Genomic DNA, 14,677 nt, shown 5'->3' with positions numbered 1-14,677 from the left:
ATTCAGAATAAAAACATATTAAAAGGTGGGAAAAGCCACAGCATGGAAATACATGAGGAAGAATGGCAAAAATGAAGAATATTGATTCAAAATATTGCTTAAAAAGGTTTTTTTTATGGGAAGACCTAGACAAAATATTCTCCCTCTATCACTGCTATTAATTATTTCTTAACAGATGAGTAACTAGAGAGCAGCTGTGGCCTTCATCTTTGCTGAAGTCACCATTTATATTAATAATACAATGCCTTCAACCGTACACACAGTATCAAAAAATAAAATAGACAAAGTAATTGATATTACTCTATAAGCAAATATAAGGTAAGTGAGGAAAAGGATCTATATTGCTTACCATGCTTACATTTTAATACATGTATATTTGAACTGACATAAATTTCTAATATAAATAAATTAATACTTTTCTTGTGTAACAATACCTGCGTTTCTGTTTTCCAACTGTTCAAGTACTTCACAAAAAAAAATTAATCACAAAATGTGCAAACTTTTGAGATGTCCAGTTCTCTTCATCAGACAAAAACACACAAAAAACCCTGATCTGATTTAAAGTGATAAAGTCTTCATGGATGGAATTTAAATAAAATATATTTGCAAGTCTTCTGATACTTTCCACCTTTCATCTCCATTTTATCATGTAGGCCTCATGACCTTTTGTCTGGTAAAGAAAATTAGAAATCTCAAAAGTTTATGTTTCTTCTGGCAAATCTAGAACATTCCAGAAAGTAAACACTTCTGATTCTTCTTTCCCTTCCAGAAATAAATGAACCCATCTTTCCAACCATATTTGTTATTGCATCTTTTTAAAAACTATTCATATAGATGGAGATATCAGGTGGGTAGCAAGTGGCAGGCAGCAGTATGGCCAGTAGCAAAAGCTGCAAATGCCCAGTCGGCCCAAACATACACCCCCTTAGAGACTGATTCAATAGGGACCCCCATGTGGGTCTGAAAGTACCCTGGGGGTGCATTAGACCTGGGAGTGAATGTGTGTGTGTGAGTTTGTTACCCACTTTCTTGAGTGATATTTGGGAAGTAGGGAAAAGTGATTGGAGCACCATCTTGCCAGTTAGTGGGAGAGGCTGGCTATGGTAATACAGTTGGATGGTAGTTGGAGCTTAAGGCTCTGGGCAGTACTAAGAGTGAAAGCTAAAGTGCTGTGGGTATTTGCCTCTATCCCCGGATCAATAGGATGGTGGTTGGATATATGAATGGATAGAGAGATCCTGAGCCAGGGGAACCAGGAGGCCAGAATTGGGAGGGGGGAATGTATACTCTGGGGGTCTAGGACAGAACAGTACATTCAGATGGTGATGGGCATGAGGCATTTTGATGAGAGGCACAGGGGTTGTTACTGGGGAAGATGACCCTGGAGTTTGATATCAGTGGTGCATTCTGGTCCTCTTTGCTTAGGCCCAGACCCTGGTCAACAGACCTACCAAGATCCAGGATTTCAGCTGCTGCTGCTTAATGCCAAGTCAGTCAATAACAAAGCTCCCCTTACTTGTGACCTTATCAGGGAGAAGCAAGCTGATTTGGATTATCAAGATCTGATAGGGCCAGAAGGTGCAGTTCCATTTTATGAAATGTGCCTGGTGGGATTTCAGGTGTGGCACAAGCCAAGATTCCTGGGCAGGGGACAGGGAGGCAGCAGTTGTCATTTGAGAGTCTGTTGGTGTGTTCCACAAGTTGCTGGTTGCGAGACCCTGTTTCTGAAGATAGACTCACATGATCAGCTAGGACTGTTGCTGCTGTACCAATCTCCCTGCACTGTAGCAACCTCCCTGTTATCTCAGGGTTGGCAGTGGAGCTCTCAAGGTTTATGGTCTTAGGGGACTTCAATTTGCCATCCCCTCAGAAGCAGCTCAGAATTTCATGGCCACCATCAGCCTTTCCTGACTTGGAGCACTGGACATGTTTTTTTGTTGGATCAGTAGTAATGTGATCGGAGAGTGGAATTTTCCTTGTTCATCCTGTCATGGCTGTATTATGCCCAGGTGACATTGAGATTTTCCTATGCTAACCCCTTCTGCAAGGAGGCACAACCTATTTGATTGGTTCTGCCTCCAGCAACTGAGGGACCTGGTGAGATTTCAAAGGGAGTTGGGGGGTTGTTCCTGAGGTTCTGCCTGCCACTCCCTCTGATTTACAGAAGAGTTGAAAAGTTCAAGAGACATTTAGAGCTCTGTTGAAAGAGGACAGGGAGTGAATCTGATTGATCACAAATTAGAGCCTCCGTCATGGTGATAGGAGCAGCAAAAACGTCACCATATTTCTGTTCTTATAGCACTACAGAGTGCTACCCAGCAGTCCTGTTTAAGTCACATATTTCCTTTTGGGTAAAAGGGACTCTGAGGTTCATCTTCAGGCCCATGGTGAGGAATTTTCAATGCATCTGGCAAATGATATTGCCTGGATCTTTTCTCAGTTGGAAAATCAAGCATGATGCAGGTCCATTGGAGTTGCCTGGGGAATGTTCTTATCGCGTTATTTAAGAACACTTTGATTCTGTTGGACCTAAGAAAGTGGGCAGGGGCCTCGGGATTGTTAAGTGTGACCACCCCTGATTTAAACACATGTTCCTCTTGGCTGTACGAGGCCACCTGGGAGGTGATATGTAGGTGGGTCTTAGTGATAATGAATGCATCCTTCAGGGAGGGGGTATTCCTGGTACCATTTAAAGAAGCACTGGTGTGTCAACTTAAACCTAACCCTTTCCTGGATTTAAAAGTCCTGCAGTCACTCATACCTTGGTCACAGGCAACTGCAATGCACTTTACTTAAGGCTATTCTTGAAGAGTATCTGGAAGCTACAACTGGTGCAGAATGTGATAATGTGAGCAAGCCTGGGTGCCTCTAGGGTTGCACATATAACATCTCTGTATTGGGTGCCATTTTGCTTCCAAAATGGTATGGGAACAGGTTACCTGAGGAACTGTTATACTGTCATGTCTCATTGGATCAGGCAGGGAGGGTATGTTGCAGATTACATCGGTTAAAAAATTTCACTTAGCAGGATCCAAGAAGACAGCCTTCTCTTCCATTGCCCCTGTCCTTTGGAACACCTTACCCTCAGAGGTGAGGTGGACCCCCATTCTTCTGATTTTCAGAAAGAGTGTTAAGACTTGACTCTACCAACTGGCATGGGGGTTGAAGAGTGTTAGGCAACCCCTGGGATGACTGGTGTTATGAGGGTGTTCTTTCCGCTTTTTAATTTTTAATACTATATAACCCTATGTTTTAATTTTCTTTTTTATCTTTGCTTTTATTAATGATTTTAAATTTTGTGACATGTTTGTACTGTAAACCACCCAGAGTTACTTAGATGAGATGGGCAGTATAGAAATGTGATGAATTAAATAAATAAGTAATCAATCTGGAGGAAAAGACATTCTGCAATTTTCAAGGAATAAAAAAATATATACAATTAATACAATTAATGACATTTAGCAAATACAAATAGTATTATTTAAATCTCCAGTTACACATTTAATTTAGTAGCAGTTCAGTTTATTTACAGAAATAAACTTCAAAAGGGGTACTATCTAACATGGTTGTCATTTTTTGGTATATTAATTGAAAATAATCCAAATCCAAATAATACAGAATAGGTTTAAAATATGTAGTGTTTCATTTATATTTCAATTATATCAGAATATGCTCAAACTCTCAAGGAATTCAATAAAATAGTAAAAATAATGTTTTTTAATTCATCTGCAAAATTATTAATAATGACCTTTAATGCATATTTAAGTTGCAAACAGATTCATGCACAAAATCTTAGGTTACCTATCATCTATTCCCCCTCCCCCCCAAAAAAAAAACAAAACAAAAAACAACAACCTGATTTTGCCCCAAAGGTAAATGTAAATAACTAACTAAATTTAGCTAATAATTACATTTCCTTTTTTTGGCTAAAGTGTTTGAACACAATGATTTTTTTAACTAAACACGTCACTCAGAAATTAACATTAATGTTTAAAAAGCTAACAGTGCAGCAATTTTAAGAACATCTGAGATAGATTTGTATTTTTCTCACCTGCATTGTGCTTTGCTAAATATTTGTCTTTGTACTGCTTCTTTTTCTTTCCAAACCAAGTACAGCTTGCCTGCTGCTCTTGTTTAGTCTTCTCCATAGCAATACAAGCTACTCGCCTTGCAAGTGAACAGGAAACAACTATCAGCTGTACATTTAAGGTCACCTATTTTAATATTATTAATTCAGAAAATTATATCCCCCTCCCTCTCTTTACTGTTAGATAGATTAAAATATTTTTCAAGGTTTCAAATGGAAATCTTAAATGAGTATTCTAGAAGTACAGAGCCGTTCTTTACTTGTGTAGCAGCCACTCAGGAGACCATCAAATTAGCTGCAGTGGTTGAGAACTTTGCAGGATAGCAATAGCACTAACATAGTTCCTCCTTTTTAGTAATCTGAGAGGACAGCTTATAGTGGAATGTTCTCTAGTGTCATGGCCAAAAACATAGATACAATGAGAAAACTCCTGTGACAATATTCACACAGACATTTTCTCAATACCTGATGGCACCATCAGGTACTGATCAAATTAAATTCAAGAAATATATCTACACAGTAGATATGTTTGCTTTTACAAATAAACAGGGTAAACTTTCCTAAATCAGGGAGCAGGGAGGTGTACACTGAATTTGTGTACATTCATCGCTTCCACTAATATTCTAATGGACTTCTTGGCAGACTAAATTATCAACTGTGTTACCATGAAACTACTTTTAATAGCTAAAGTCAGGAATTCCCAGCCATTATAGAAAAAGGCTACCAAAATAGAATCAAGATCCAGAGTGATTTATATTGTATGATGTAATTATTTTGAAACCAAGTAGTTATGACCTAGAAGTGGTTTAAGATCAGTGTAATATAGATAAAGGTAAAAATTTCCCCTGTCCAGTTGGGTCCAACTCTAAGGGGCAATACTCATCTCTGTTTCTTAGCTGAGGGAGCCAGTGTTGTCCAAAGATGTTTCTGCGGTCATGTGGCCAGCCTGACATCACACCGCAATGCAGAGCATTTGGTTACTATTCCACTGAAATATTATCTATTTATTTACTCAAATCTGTATATTTTTTGAATTGCTAGGTGGGCTATCATAATATAAGTGTTACCCAAATAAACCCATTGGGCTATCTCAATCATAGAGACATGAGATTATTGTTGTGAGGATAAAATGAGGGGAGACACTCAATACTCAAAAAAACAAAATACAGAAATTAACTGATGAGACAATTTATTGCCTCTCTAGAGTTAGTGGATTCATTTCAGGTTGCCAAGTTAGCAAGGGAATTATTGTGTTGCAGACAACCTGTTTAATGCAAATCTAAGTAATCATTTGGGTTTTTCTTTCTCCAGAGAACAAAATTTAAAAATGACTTTAGTTATTAGTACTGTTGCAGCACACTCTTCATTGACCTCTATAAGATACTACATGTCAGTATAGTATATTGCTAAGGACTCTGAAGTATTAAGAAAAGAAACTAAAATTCAAGAACTGTATATTTCAGGCCAAATTAAAAGCATCGTAACTACTTTGAAGTCCATTATAATGATAGTGATTGCAATGAAACAAATGCCATTTGATGAAACTTTCTGCATAGAAAATAAGTTGTTGTCTGGAACAGTTTACCACTTTTCTAAACCATCTGTAATCTTTTATACTCTACTTAACAAATCAACTTGGGGAAAGGAAGAATATTTTTCAACTATTGTGAGCTGGCTGTTTTTACTATGATAGTATCCAGGCAGAAATATTCTCCTGTCACATTTATTTCAATCATATTTTATCCTGTTTTATGTTGTATGTAAAGACATGAGTGAAAACAGTGGAAATAAAAATTCACCATCATAATAGGATTAAGAGAGATATTCAATGGGTATTGTCAGTGTATTCTATGAGTCTTAAGCTGTTTCAGGAGTAATAGTTAAACTGAAAGAAATTAGTGTGCTTGCAGATGGCAGTTACAATGTCATATATGCAATCCTTGTTTAATGATCACTTGTTTAGCAACTGTTCAAAGTTGCAACAGCACTGAATAAGAACACTTATAGACAGTCCTCTTAGTGTAGTATTTTTGTAGTCACATGATTGCAATTCAGGCACCTGGCAACCAGCTTAGAATTATAACAATTATAGTGTCCTGAGATCATGTGAATGCCATTTGTGACCTTTACTGCCAACCTCTGATAAGGAAAGTCAAAGGGGAAACCGGCAAATGGTGATCACATAGTCATGCCTAACAACTACATAGGATTCACCTAATATGGCAATTGGAATTGCCACAACTGATGTTGTAAGTCAGTGAAGTCATGTGATGTCACATTTTAAAACTGTGTTCCTTAGTGATGGAATTGCCAATCCCAATTACCTTTGTTAAATGAGGTCTAACAGTAACATTCTATCCAGAATCAACCTGGTGTTCATATTGGAACACCATATTGGATGCAGGTAGCACACAAAATCATGCACCCTCCGGTCTGCGGAAAAACCTCTCTCCACAGAACTGGTCCTTGGTGCCCAAAAGGTTGGGGAACTCTGATCCAATGAATAGATTAAACTAAACATTTTAGATTAAAAAATTATCAACTGGACGATGGGACAACAATAACATGATCATCTTCCTTTCTTATTGTTTTAGGTAACTTTTGATAAGGCTGATATTTTTTTTTCTTTCTTTACAGAGGTTTTCAAGTATCAATCTCTACCTCCTCTTATCAGAGGCTGGAGGAATATGATTTTTTTTACTTAGGAAAACTGCCAGCTAAATTTCTATAGCAAATGATCTAATGCAGGCCACAGCATGCCAGCAAACGGGCCGCACAAACAAGCAAAGCCCCATCTGCGGGATGCAGGTAGCACACAAAATCATGCACCCTCCGGTCTGCGGAAAAACCTCTCTCCATGGAACCGTTCCTCGGTGCCCAAAAGGTTGGGGAACTCTGATCCAATGAACAGTTCATATTTACTTTATACAATTTATATGGCAACTACGTGTATGTATTTTCAGTAATAGTCTAATCAGTCAAGTTACCTAATTCAAGCATTCTTTTTATCAACCAATGACACAAATATTTAAAATATGAAATACTGACAATTTCAATTATTAAAAATTAAAGAAAACTACTTTCATGTTTATCAATTACCAAATAACATACCATTCCTGAAGCTCAGGAGAAGGAATGAGGCCTGCAGTTCCATTTTTTGAATTCTCGAGTTTACCCTGCCACCAATTGTGATCATCTTTGCTAATAATCTGGATAATATCGCCAACTCTAAATCTGATGCCAGCTTCCTTGCAGGGAATAAGATCATCCTTTGCTGGATCATATTCAAATTGTGCTCTTACATATATCTAAAAAACAATATTAGAGACAGAAATTATAATGTTAATATACGTCAACTTTAGATGTAATAGCTTGCATATATAGATCTGTTTTCCTTTAGTTTTCTTTTATAAGCAGCCTTTAAAATAGAATTGCAGAAGATTTGATTTAGAGAAATGTGTGGCTATAGTTGAAAATATATATACAGCCAATATTCTGTCACATTTCAGGAAAATCCTCTCTTCTCCAGTTATAGATCTATAAAACAGAAGCTGCAGTTTTTGAGAGGTTTTCACAATAATCTAGGTGAAGCTTTTGGGGAGAAAAGCAGGGAGAAAGAAGCAGAGATATCTGTTGCCTGAGCTAATTTTTATTCGTGCACTAATGAATCTCACACACTTCCACACTAAATTCAACGAAATGGACAATTTCACACATATTAATAAACTAAGATCCAAAAATTTACTTAGATTAGCAATTACACTGCAGGTTTTTTGCAGCATAATGCTAAATATGAATATTTAAAACTACACATTTTATTGGTGACATTACTGTTTCACTTCAGTGCCTCATTTATAAAAATGAAGAAATATTAACCAAAATAGAGGCATAATAGAAAAACTACAATTAAAGGATTATAGAATAATTTGTGCCCTAATTCTATAAGAATTATGTTCATATGAACAATTAGGGGTGATCTTTTGCTTGCAAAAAGCAAGTGCAGGACTGTAGGAGTATGACTCTTAAGCTGGGAGAAGTGTTCATCATTTTGGTTCTATTTCATTAAAACATAAAACTAATTTTAAAAAACTCTTAAGGGGATCCAATAATTAATAAAGGGTAGCAGCTGGAAGTGCCTCCCTACTTGTTTTTAATTCTGCAAGAAATAAAAACCAAATATGTATTTCCCTAACCACTGTATGCGTTTATGTGAAAGTAATTTTCAACAGCAAAAGTGCTAAAAGGGAATCCCCACAACTCTTCCATTTAAAAAAGGCTGCTTTCCTGTATTTAACTAAATTTAAATACATTAATAGGTGTTAATGTATTAATTAATTTACATTTAATTAGACATTTGCATTTTCAGCTAGATCATAAATTACAATGTCAGAATTCATTGTTTATGATCCTATTTGAAGAGCTATCCTGCTCTCATCAGGACACTACAGCTAATAGAAAGTGACAATTATTATAGATTTATTAAGACAAATATACCCACAATACATGATTCTTGGATAAGATCTAATGAATAGGAATAACATGACAAAATAGCAAATCAAAGTCACAAAATGAAATGAAATGAAATGAAATCTGATGAGAATGCTGATGCTGATGGACAACATGAAAGTGAATGGAGAAGCTGTTAGTAAGAAAAAAACAAATTAGTATTATAGGAGTACCACAAGATAAATAGTGTGTTTGTTAATCAGCCATGTGAATAAACACAAAATGATAAAAGCTGTAAAATCTAAATCAGCACATAATGGGATAAAAAAATTGAGATGGTGAGGAGAAAATGGCTTGAAGCAACTAAATTATGAAAGCCTTCATAGAGAATAGCTATTCACCTGTCGTCCTTTTGGTTGTGTTGTTGATGGCAAGTCCTGCAGAATAAAGTCAACCCAGGAATAGTAATTTTTCATCTTACTTTGAAAATAGGTAACAGTTTTAATGTCAAAGCTATTTTAGAAGTGTTAACAATAATCATGTTCAGAAAATGTCAAACCCAGATTGTTTAGCAGCAAGCCGAAGCAGATAAAATTTAAGCAGACAGAAAGTGTGCTTTTAATAAGTAATTCATCATCTTCAACACAAAAATTCCTCAAGCAAAGGAAAGTAATTTTAATATTCAAACTGTATTCCTGATGAGGCATTCATATCGGTCAACATTGTAATTACAAATTGAAGTTAATATATTTAGTTAAAATCTTGTTTTAATGGTATTACATACATGACTAAAATATAATTCTAATTGTATCCATTTTAGTATTTAACCAGTTTTTTTATCAAAATGTAATTGCAATATTTTTAACAGTTTTTGAACTTCTCCAGAAGTTCTTAAAATGTTTAGTTAAGTGTTGACAGCAGAAATACAAAGAATATTTTTGAGGCAACATTTTTCTACAGATACGTTTTAACATTTTACCATTTGTGTTCATAGAAAAAGTAAATAGCAGCAATATCAACAACGTTTACTAATATCTTTTTGCCTGAACATATGGTAAAAAGAACAGCACTTTGTGTTAAAGATGTGATGTTAATAGCTCAGCTTATAAATGCAGTTTAAAGACAGTTTCTTTTGCTTTTCATATCCAGGCAAGGCTCATATTTCACAAAATATGTGCACGTACCACAATAGCAGGGGACACACCAATTCGTTAACTCAGATAGCGGAAACCAATGTGGTAATCTAGAGAACTTTAATAATAACAATAGTAATAATGATGATGATGCCTAGGTCTTGAAAGCCTCAAATATCTGCTTCACTAATGTTTTGCTTAAAAACACAACTTTAAAGTTCAAAATGGAAATTATTCTTTTTTGCTTAACTTTGAGCTAATCAGGATGAGAATAACAAGAAGCATATTTCAAGATGATTAAAATATTTACCTGATGGTTGAATGCAAATCATTAAAGGGATTTTGATTAGAAAATTATATTACTGAATAAACACTTGAATGAGAGAAAATAGGGAATTCTAAGTATTCTCCATTTTATTAATAGAACACAATTTTCCATTGAACATATAAAAAGAATGGTACATAAGCACCAACAAAACTGTAATGCTCTCTGTCTGGAATTGGAGGTCTTACCGAAATAGAATTGTTAATGCTGCTATGGCCATTAGCTGGGGACTGTCTGGATGTAGAGGGGGAATCTCTCTGAAATAAGACACAAGGTTCATTATCACACAACACTACATTGATATATTTTAATAAACAAATATTAATAGGTTTAAAACCAATTTTGCCTTATTCTTCTTAAGAAATAATCATATTTTAACTTACACGATACTCCTAAGAAGTCTATTTTTACATAATTTGCAGTGTCAGTGAAACTGCTTATATATTAACTCTGTTTTCTCTCAGTAACAGAAACATTTTATTTTGATGACCATCTCTTCTGAAATGATTGCTTATGTAATGATGAAAAGTACAAAGATATCTCACTGGCCTAATTATCATATAATGCAAAATCAGGTTTGTTAAACCACATTCAAACATTATAAACTATAGATGACTCAGTTAAAGACAATTTTATTTATTCCCAGGATACATCCCTTCCAGAAATAACATATGAACTAAGTTAGCATTTCAAGATTTGGTAACAGAAACCATTAAGAAAAGTAGTATATATTCCTTTTTAAAAAAATAGTACTAATGATATTTTTAAAATACTTCATACGGCTTTGCTATACATACAAACACATACACACACACACACACACAAAACACACACATCTTTGTAAAAAACTATTAGCTTCACTTGAAAACTTTTGCAGCAAATAATTTGTGTTATGAAAAATAAAGAATATAGAACCAATGATTTTGCACTGCAATATTTGAAATTAGTACTATTTTTAAAGTTTATTTTTATTGCTTTAATATATCAAAGGAAAAAAGACAAAGAAGAATGAGGAAAGAGCCTAAAAAGGAAGCAAGAACGTTTTGTATTACAGAAAGAAACCTTGAGCATATTTATCGATCTTTCTTAATGAATTTGATAGCCAGCTCATATATAGAGAGTAAAGACAATACTGGTGATCTCTAATTGTAAATCTGGAGTTACTCTGTATTTCTATCTTTGAACTAACATCTATTTTATTACTGTCCAAACCGGATAAATCTGTAATTCATTTTGTAACGTTAGATACCATATTCTTGGTTATAGATTTAAAATGGATATTCACTCTTTAAACAATATTGCACTTTTTAACACTACATTAACAAACTTAAAGATATTAAATAAAAACTGAGTAGTAGTAGCACCAGTGCTTTTTTTGTAAAAAAAAAAAAAAAGGTGCTGGAACTCACACACAGCTCCGGCTTCAGTTGAAAGCTCTTTACGGAGCAGGAGGGGAGGAGAAGAAACCACTTTAGGGAGCAATTTTGCAGCCCCTCAGTGGCTCGATCTGGGCTCTGGAGGCCTTTTTCAGGCCTCCAGAGCCCGGATCGGGCCAGTGGGGGTGGGACAAAATCGCTCTGCAGTCATGGATATGAGCTCCACAGGCTTGGAAAAGGTCTACAGAGCCCAGATCCATGGCCGCAGAGTGATTTTGCGCTTCCCCAGGGCTCTGGAGGCCTTTTCCAGGACTCCGGAGCTCGGATAAGGCCACTGGGTGGCTACAAAATAACTCAGCGGCCATGGATCCAGGCTCTGGAGGCTTGGAAAAGGTCTCCAGAGCCGGGATCAGGCCGCTGGGGGATCCAAAATTGCTCCGCAGTCAATTGGAAAAGGCCTCTGGAGCAAAATCGGCCCACTGGGGGGGGGAAACGCAAAGTCGCTTCACATCCATGGATCTGGGCTCCAGGGGCTTGGAAAAGGCCTCTGGAGCCCATATCAGCCATGGGGGGGGGAGGGTGCGAAATCGCTCTGCGGCCATAGATCTGGATGGCAGAGGCCTTTTCCAGGCCTCCGGAGCCTGGATTGGGCTGCTGGAGGTCCGCAAAATCGCTCTGCAGCCATACCTGTATTCCTGCTGGCAGCTTAGAAGGAACTGGTTCTTCTGTTCAAAAAAAGGTGCTGGAACGCTGTTCTGTGCGTTCTATGACAAAAAAAGCCCCAAGTAGCACAGTTCTAAATAATTCGAGTACTGTCTCATCTGTTTTCCAACATAATTATTACATAAGGGATTATGTTTAGCTAAATATAAATTTGAATCTTTTGCTGAATCATGTTGGTTCAGTCTTATTTTAAGATTGTAAGAAACACATCAATGTTAAGGCTCAATTAATTATTGTTAAAATTAAAAATGATAATTATTAATGACCCACGGCAGTTAATTTGTTAATGTAGGTTATTCTGACTTTTTATTTCAGAGTTCCTGCAAATAATTAATATCCAGCTTAGTGGTACTCTTCAATTCTTTATAAAAATATTGTAGACTTTGAACTCTTCAAGATAATTCTAATATTGATTATTTACTCAGGAGTTTTAGTCACTTCATCTGGGCCAAAGTGTGAAATCAAGAAAGCTCTTAATTAAATATACTGCTATTCAGTGCTTTTTTTGTAAAAGAAAAAGGTGCCGGAACTCACACTTGTCATACAGCCTTGCCTTGCCTACCCTACAAGGTTCCATCCAAAAAAGGTGTTGGAACTCCGTTCTGAGCGTTCTATGAGGAAAAAAGACCTGCTGCTATTTCACAATTTTAGATATTCCAAATTTATTGGCAATAAAGTAATCCAAAGTATCAGTATCTCTAATTTCTCATGATTTCATTCCCCCCCCCAAATATAGGACTATGCAAGAAGGTAAATTTATCGTGTGAATAAGTATTGAAATTATACTTCCATCGTGGCATCTTCAAATATATCTTGCAATCTTCAATGCAAGAAAATGCAATGGAGTTAGGGCTAAAAATAGAGACAAACCACATCAAATTGGCCACATAGTAACCGTGCCCATAATTATTTTTTGACTTGACCCTTAGATTGATATATAAATGATATATAAAAATATTTATCCAAAAATTAAACTGCACTTGGGAAGATAATGCTCGCCTCAGCATCATGTGACAGTTGTAATTTAGCTAAAGAAAATCTAGGGGCTTGTCTTTCTTGTTAAAAAAAATCAGTACCTTATCTGGTTGAAATAATACAAAGTTATTAACATAGGAATACCTATATATCATTCTTGAAATATTAATCAATATTTATTTCTCCACAAAAGCTCAATGTATTTTTAATCATCTAATTATATCAATTATTCAGCTTTGAAAAGATATACAGGTAGTCCTCAAATTACGATCATAATGGAGCTCAAAATTTCTATTACTAAGCGAGACAGATGTTAAGTGAATTCGGTCTCATTTTACGACCTTTCTTGCCACAGTTGTTAAGTGAATCACTCCTGTTGTTAAATTAGTAAAATAGTTGTCAAGTGAATCTGGCTTCCCCATTAACTTTGCTTATCAGAAGGTTACAAAGGTGATCCCAAGATCCCAGGACACTGCATCCATCATAAATATGAGTCAGTTGCCAAGGGTGTGAATTTTGATCATGTGACTATGGGGATGCTGCAACAGTCGGAAGTGGGAAAAATGGTCATAGGTTATGTTTTCAATGCTGTTGTAACTTTGAACAGTCACTAAATGAACCGTCATAAGTCAAAAACTACCTGTATTACATTTACAAATGAAGAAAATTTCTTTGGTATAATTATTCCCAAACATTTGAAAGAAATCAAAGCAATAATTAAATATCACAAATTTTCTTTTCTTTTTAAAAAAGTAACTTTTATTATAGATTTTTTTTTTACAGAACAAAGGCAATGCAAATTTGAGAGCCAGTTTGGTGCAGTGATTAAGATGTTGGCTTAGAAACCAGAAGACTGTGGACTCTATTCTCACCTAAGGCATGAAAGCCACCTGGGTGATTTTGGGCCAATCACTCTCTCAGCCTAAGACACTTCTCAGGGTTATTGTTGTGGGGAAAAAATAGGAGATAATATTATGTATCTTTGCTATCTTGCATTATCTGAAAATAATAAGGGCAGGAGTAAAAAAGGAAAAATAAATGAAAGTGATAAATAAGAAAAAAGAGAACAAAAGTAAAAGTAAGAAAGATACAAAGGAGCAGCTTCTGATTTAAAGGTAAAGGTAAAGGTTCCCCCGCACACGCGTGCTAGTCGTTTCCGACTCTAGGGGCCGGTGCTCATCTCCGTTTCAAAGCCGAAGAGCCAGCGCTTGTCCGAGGACGTCTCCGTGGTCATGTGGCCGGCATGACCAGACGCCAAAGGCGCACGGAACGCTGTTACCTTCCCACCGTAGTGGTCCCTATTTTTCTACTTGCATTTTTACGTGCTTTCGAACTGCTAGGTTGGCAGAAGCTGGGACGAGTAACAGGCGCTCACTCTGCTACGCGGCACTCAGGATTAACCCTCTCTTTAAATATACGTCTCCCTTCTTTCATATTCTATTCCAGGGATAGGCAACCTCAGCTCTTCTATGAGTCATGGACTTCAACTCCCAGAATTCCTGAGTCAGCTATACTGACTCAGGAATTCTGGGAGTTGAAGTCCATGAGTCATAAAAGAGCTGAGGTTGCCTACCCGTTTATTCTTTTTAATCATCAAACATATAAAACATCC

At 36.2% G+C, this 14,677-nt stretch overlaps 1 protein-coding gene across 4 annotated transcripts in view; it reads right to left on the bottom strand.

Annotated features, from left to right (window-relative positions):
• The window catches only part of CASK (calcium/calmodulin dependent serine protein kinase), a 167,406-nt gene that overhangs the window by 16,029 nt on the left and 136,700 nt on the right, over positions 1-14,677 (bottom strand). Inside the window, exons 18-21 of one of the 4 annotated variants that reach the window (XM_083362651.1) lie at positions 10,180-10,248; positions 8,935-8,970; positions 7,199-7,395; positions 4,052-4,167 (exon numbers count right to left, since the gene is read on the bottom strand). In XM_083362651.1, coding sequence (XP_083218777.1) covers positions 4,052-4,167; positions 7,199-7,395; positions 8,935-8,970; positions 10,180-10,248 — 418 coding nt within the window. The remainder of the gene's footprint in view (positions 1-4,051; positions 4,168-7,198; positions 7,396-8,934; positions 8,971-10,179; positions 10,249-14,677) is intronic. The other 3 variants (XM_083362652.1, XM_083362653.1, XM_083362654.1) reach the window with 3 other exon arrangements.

The sequence above is a fragment of the Vipera ursinii genome (genome assembly GCF_947247035.1).
Source record: "Vipera ursinii genome assembly, chromosome: 4".
In the NCBI taxonomy this organism is placed as follows: Eukaryota; Metazoa; Chordata; class Lepidosauria; order Squamata; family Viperidae; genus Vipera; species Vipera ursinii.
Note: the sequence above shows the minus strand (reverse complement) of the source record. Positions and strands in the feature narration are given on the sequence as shown.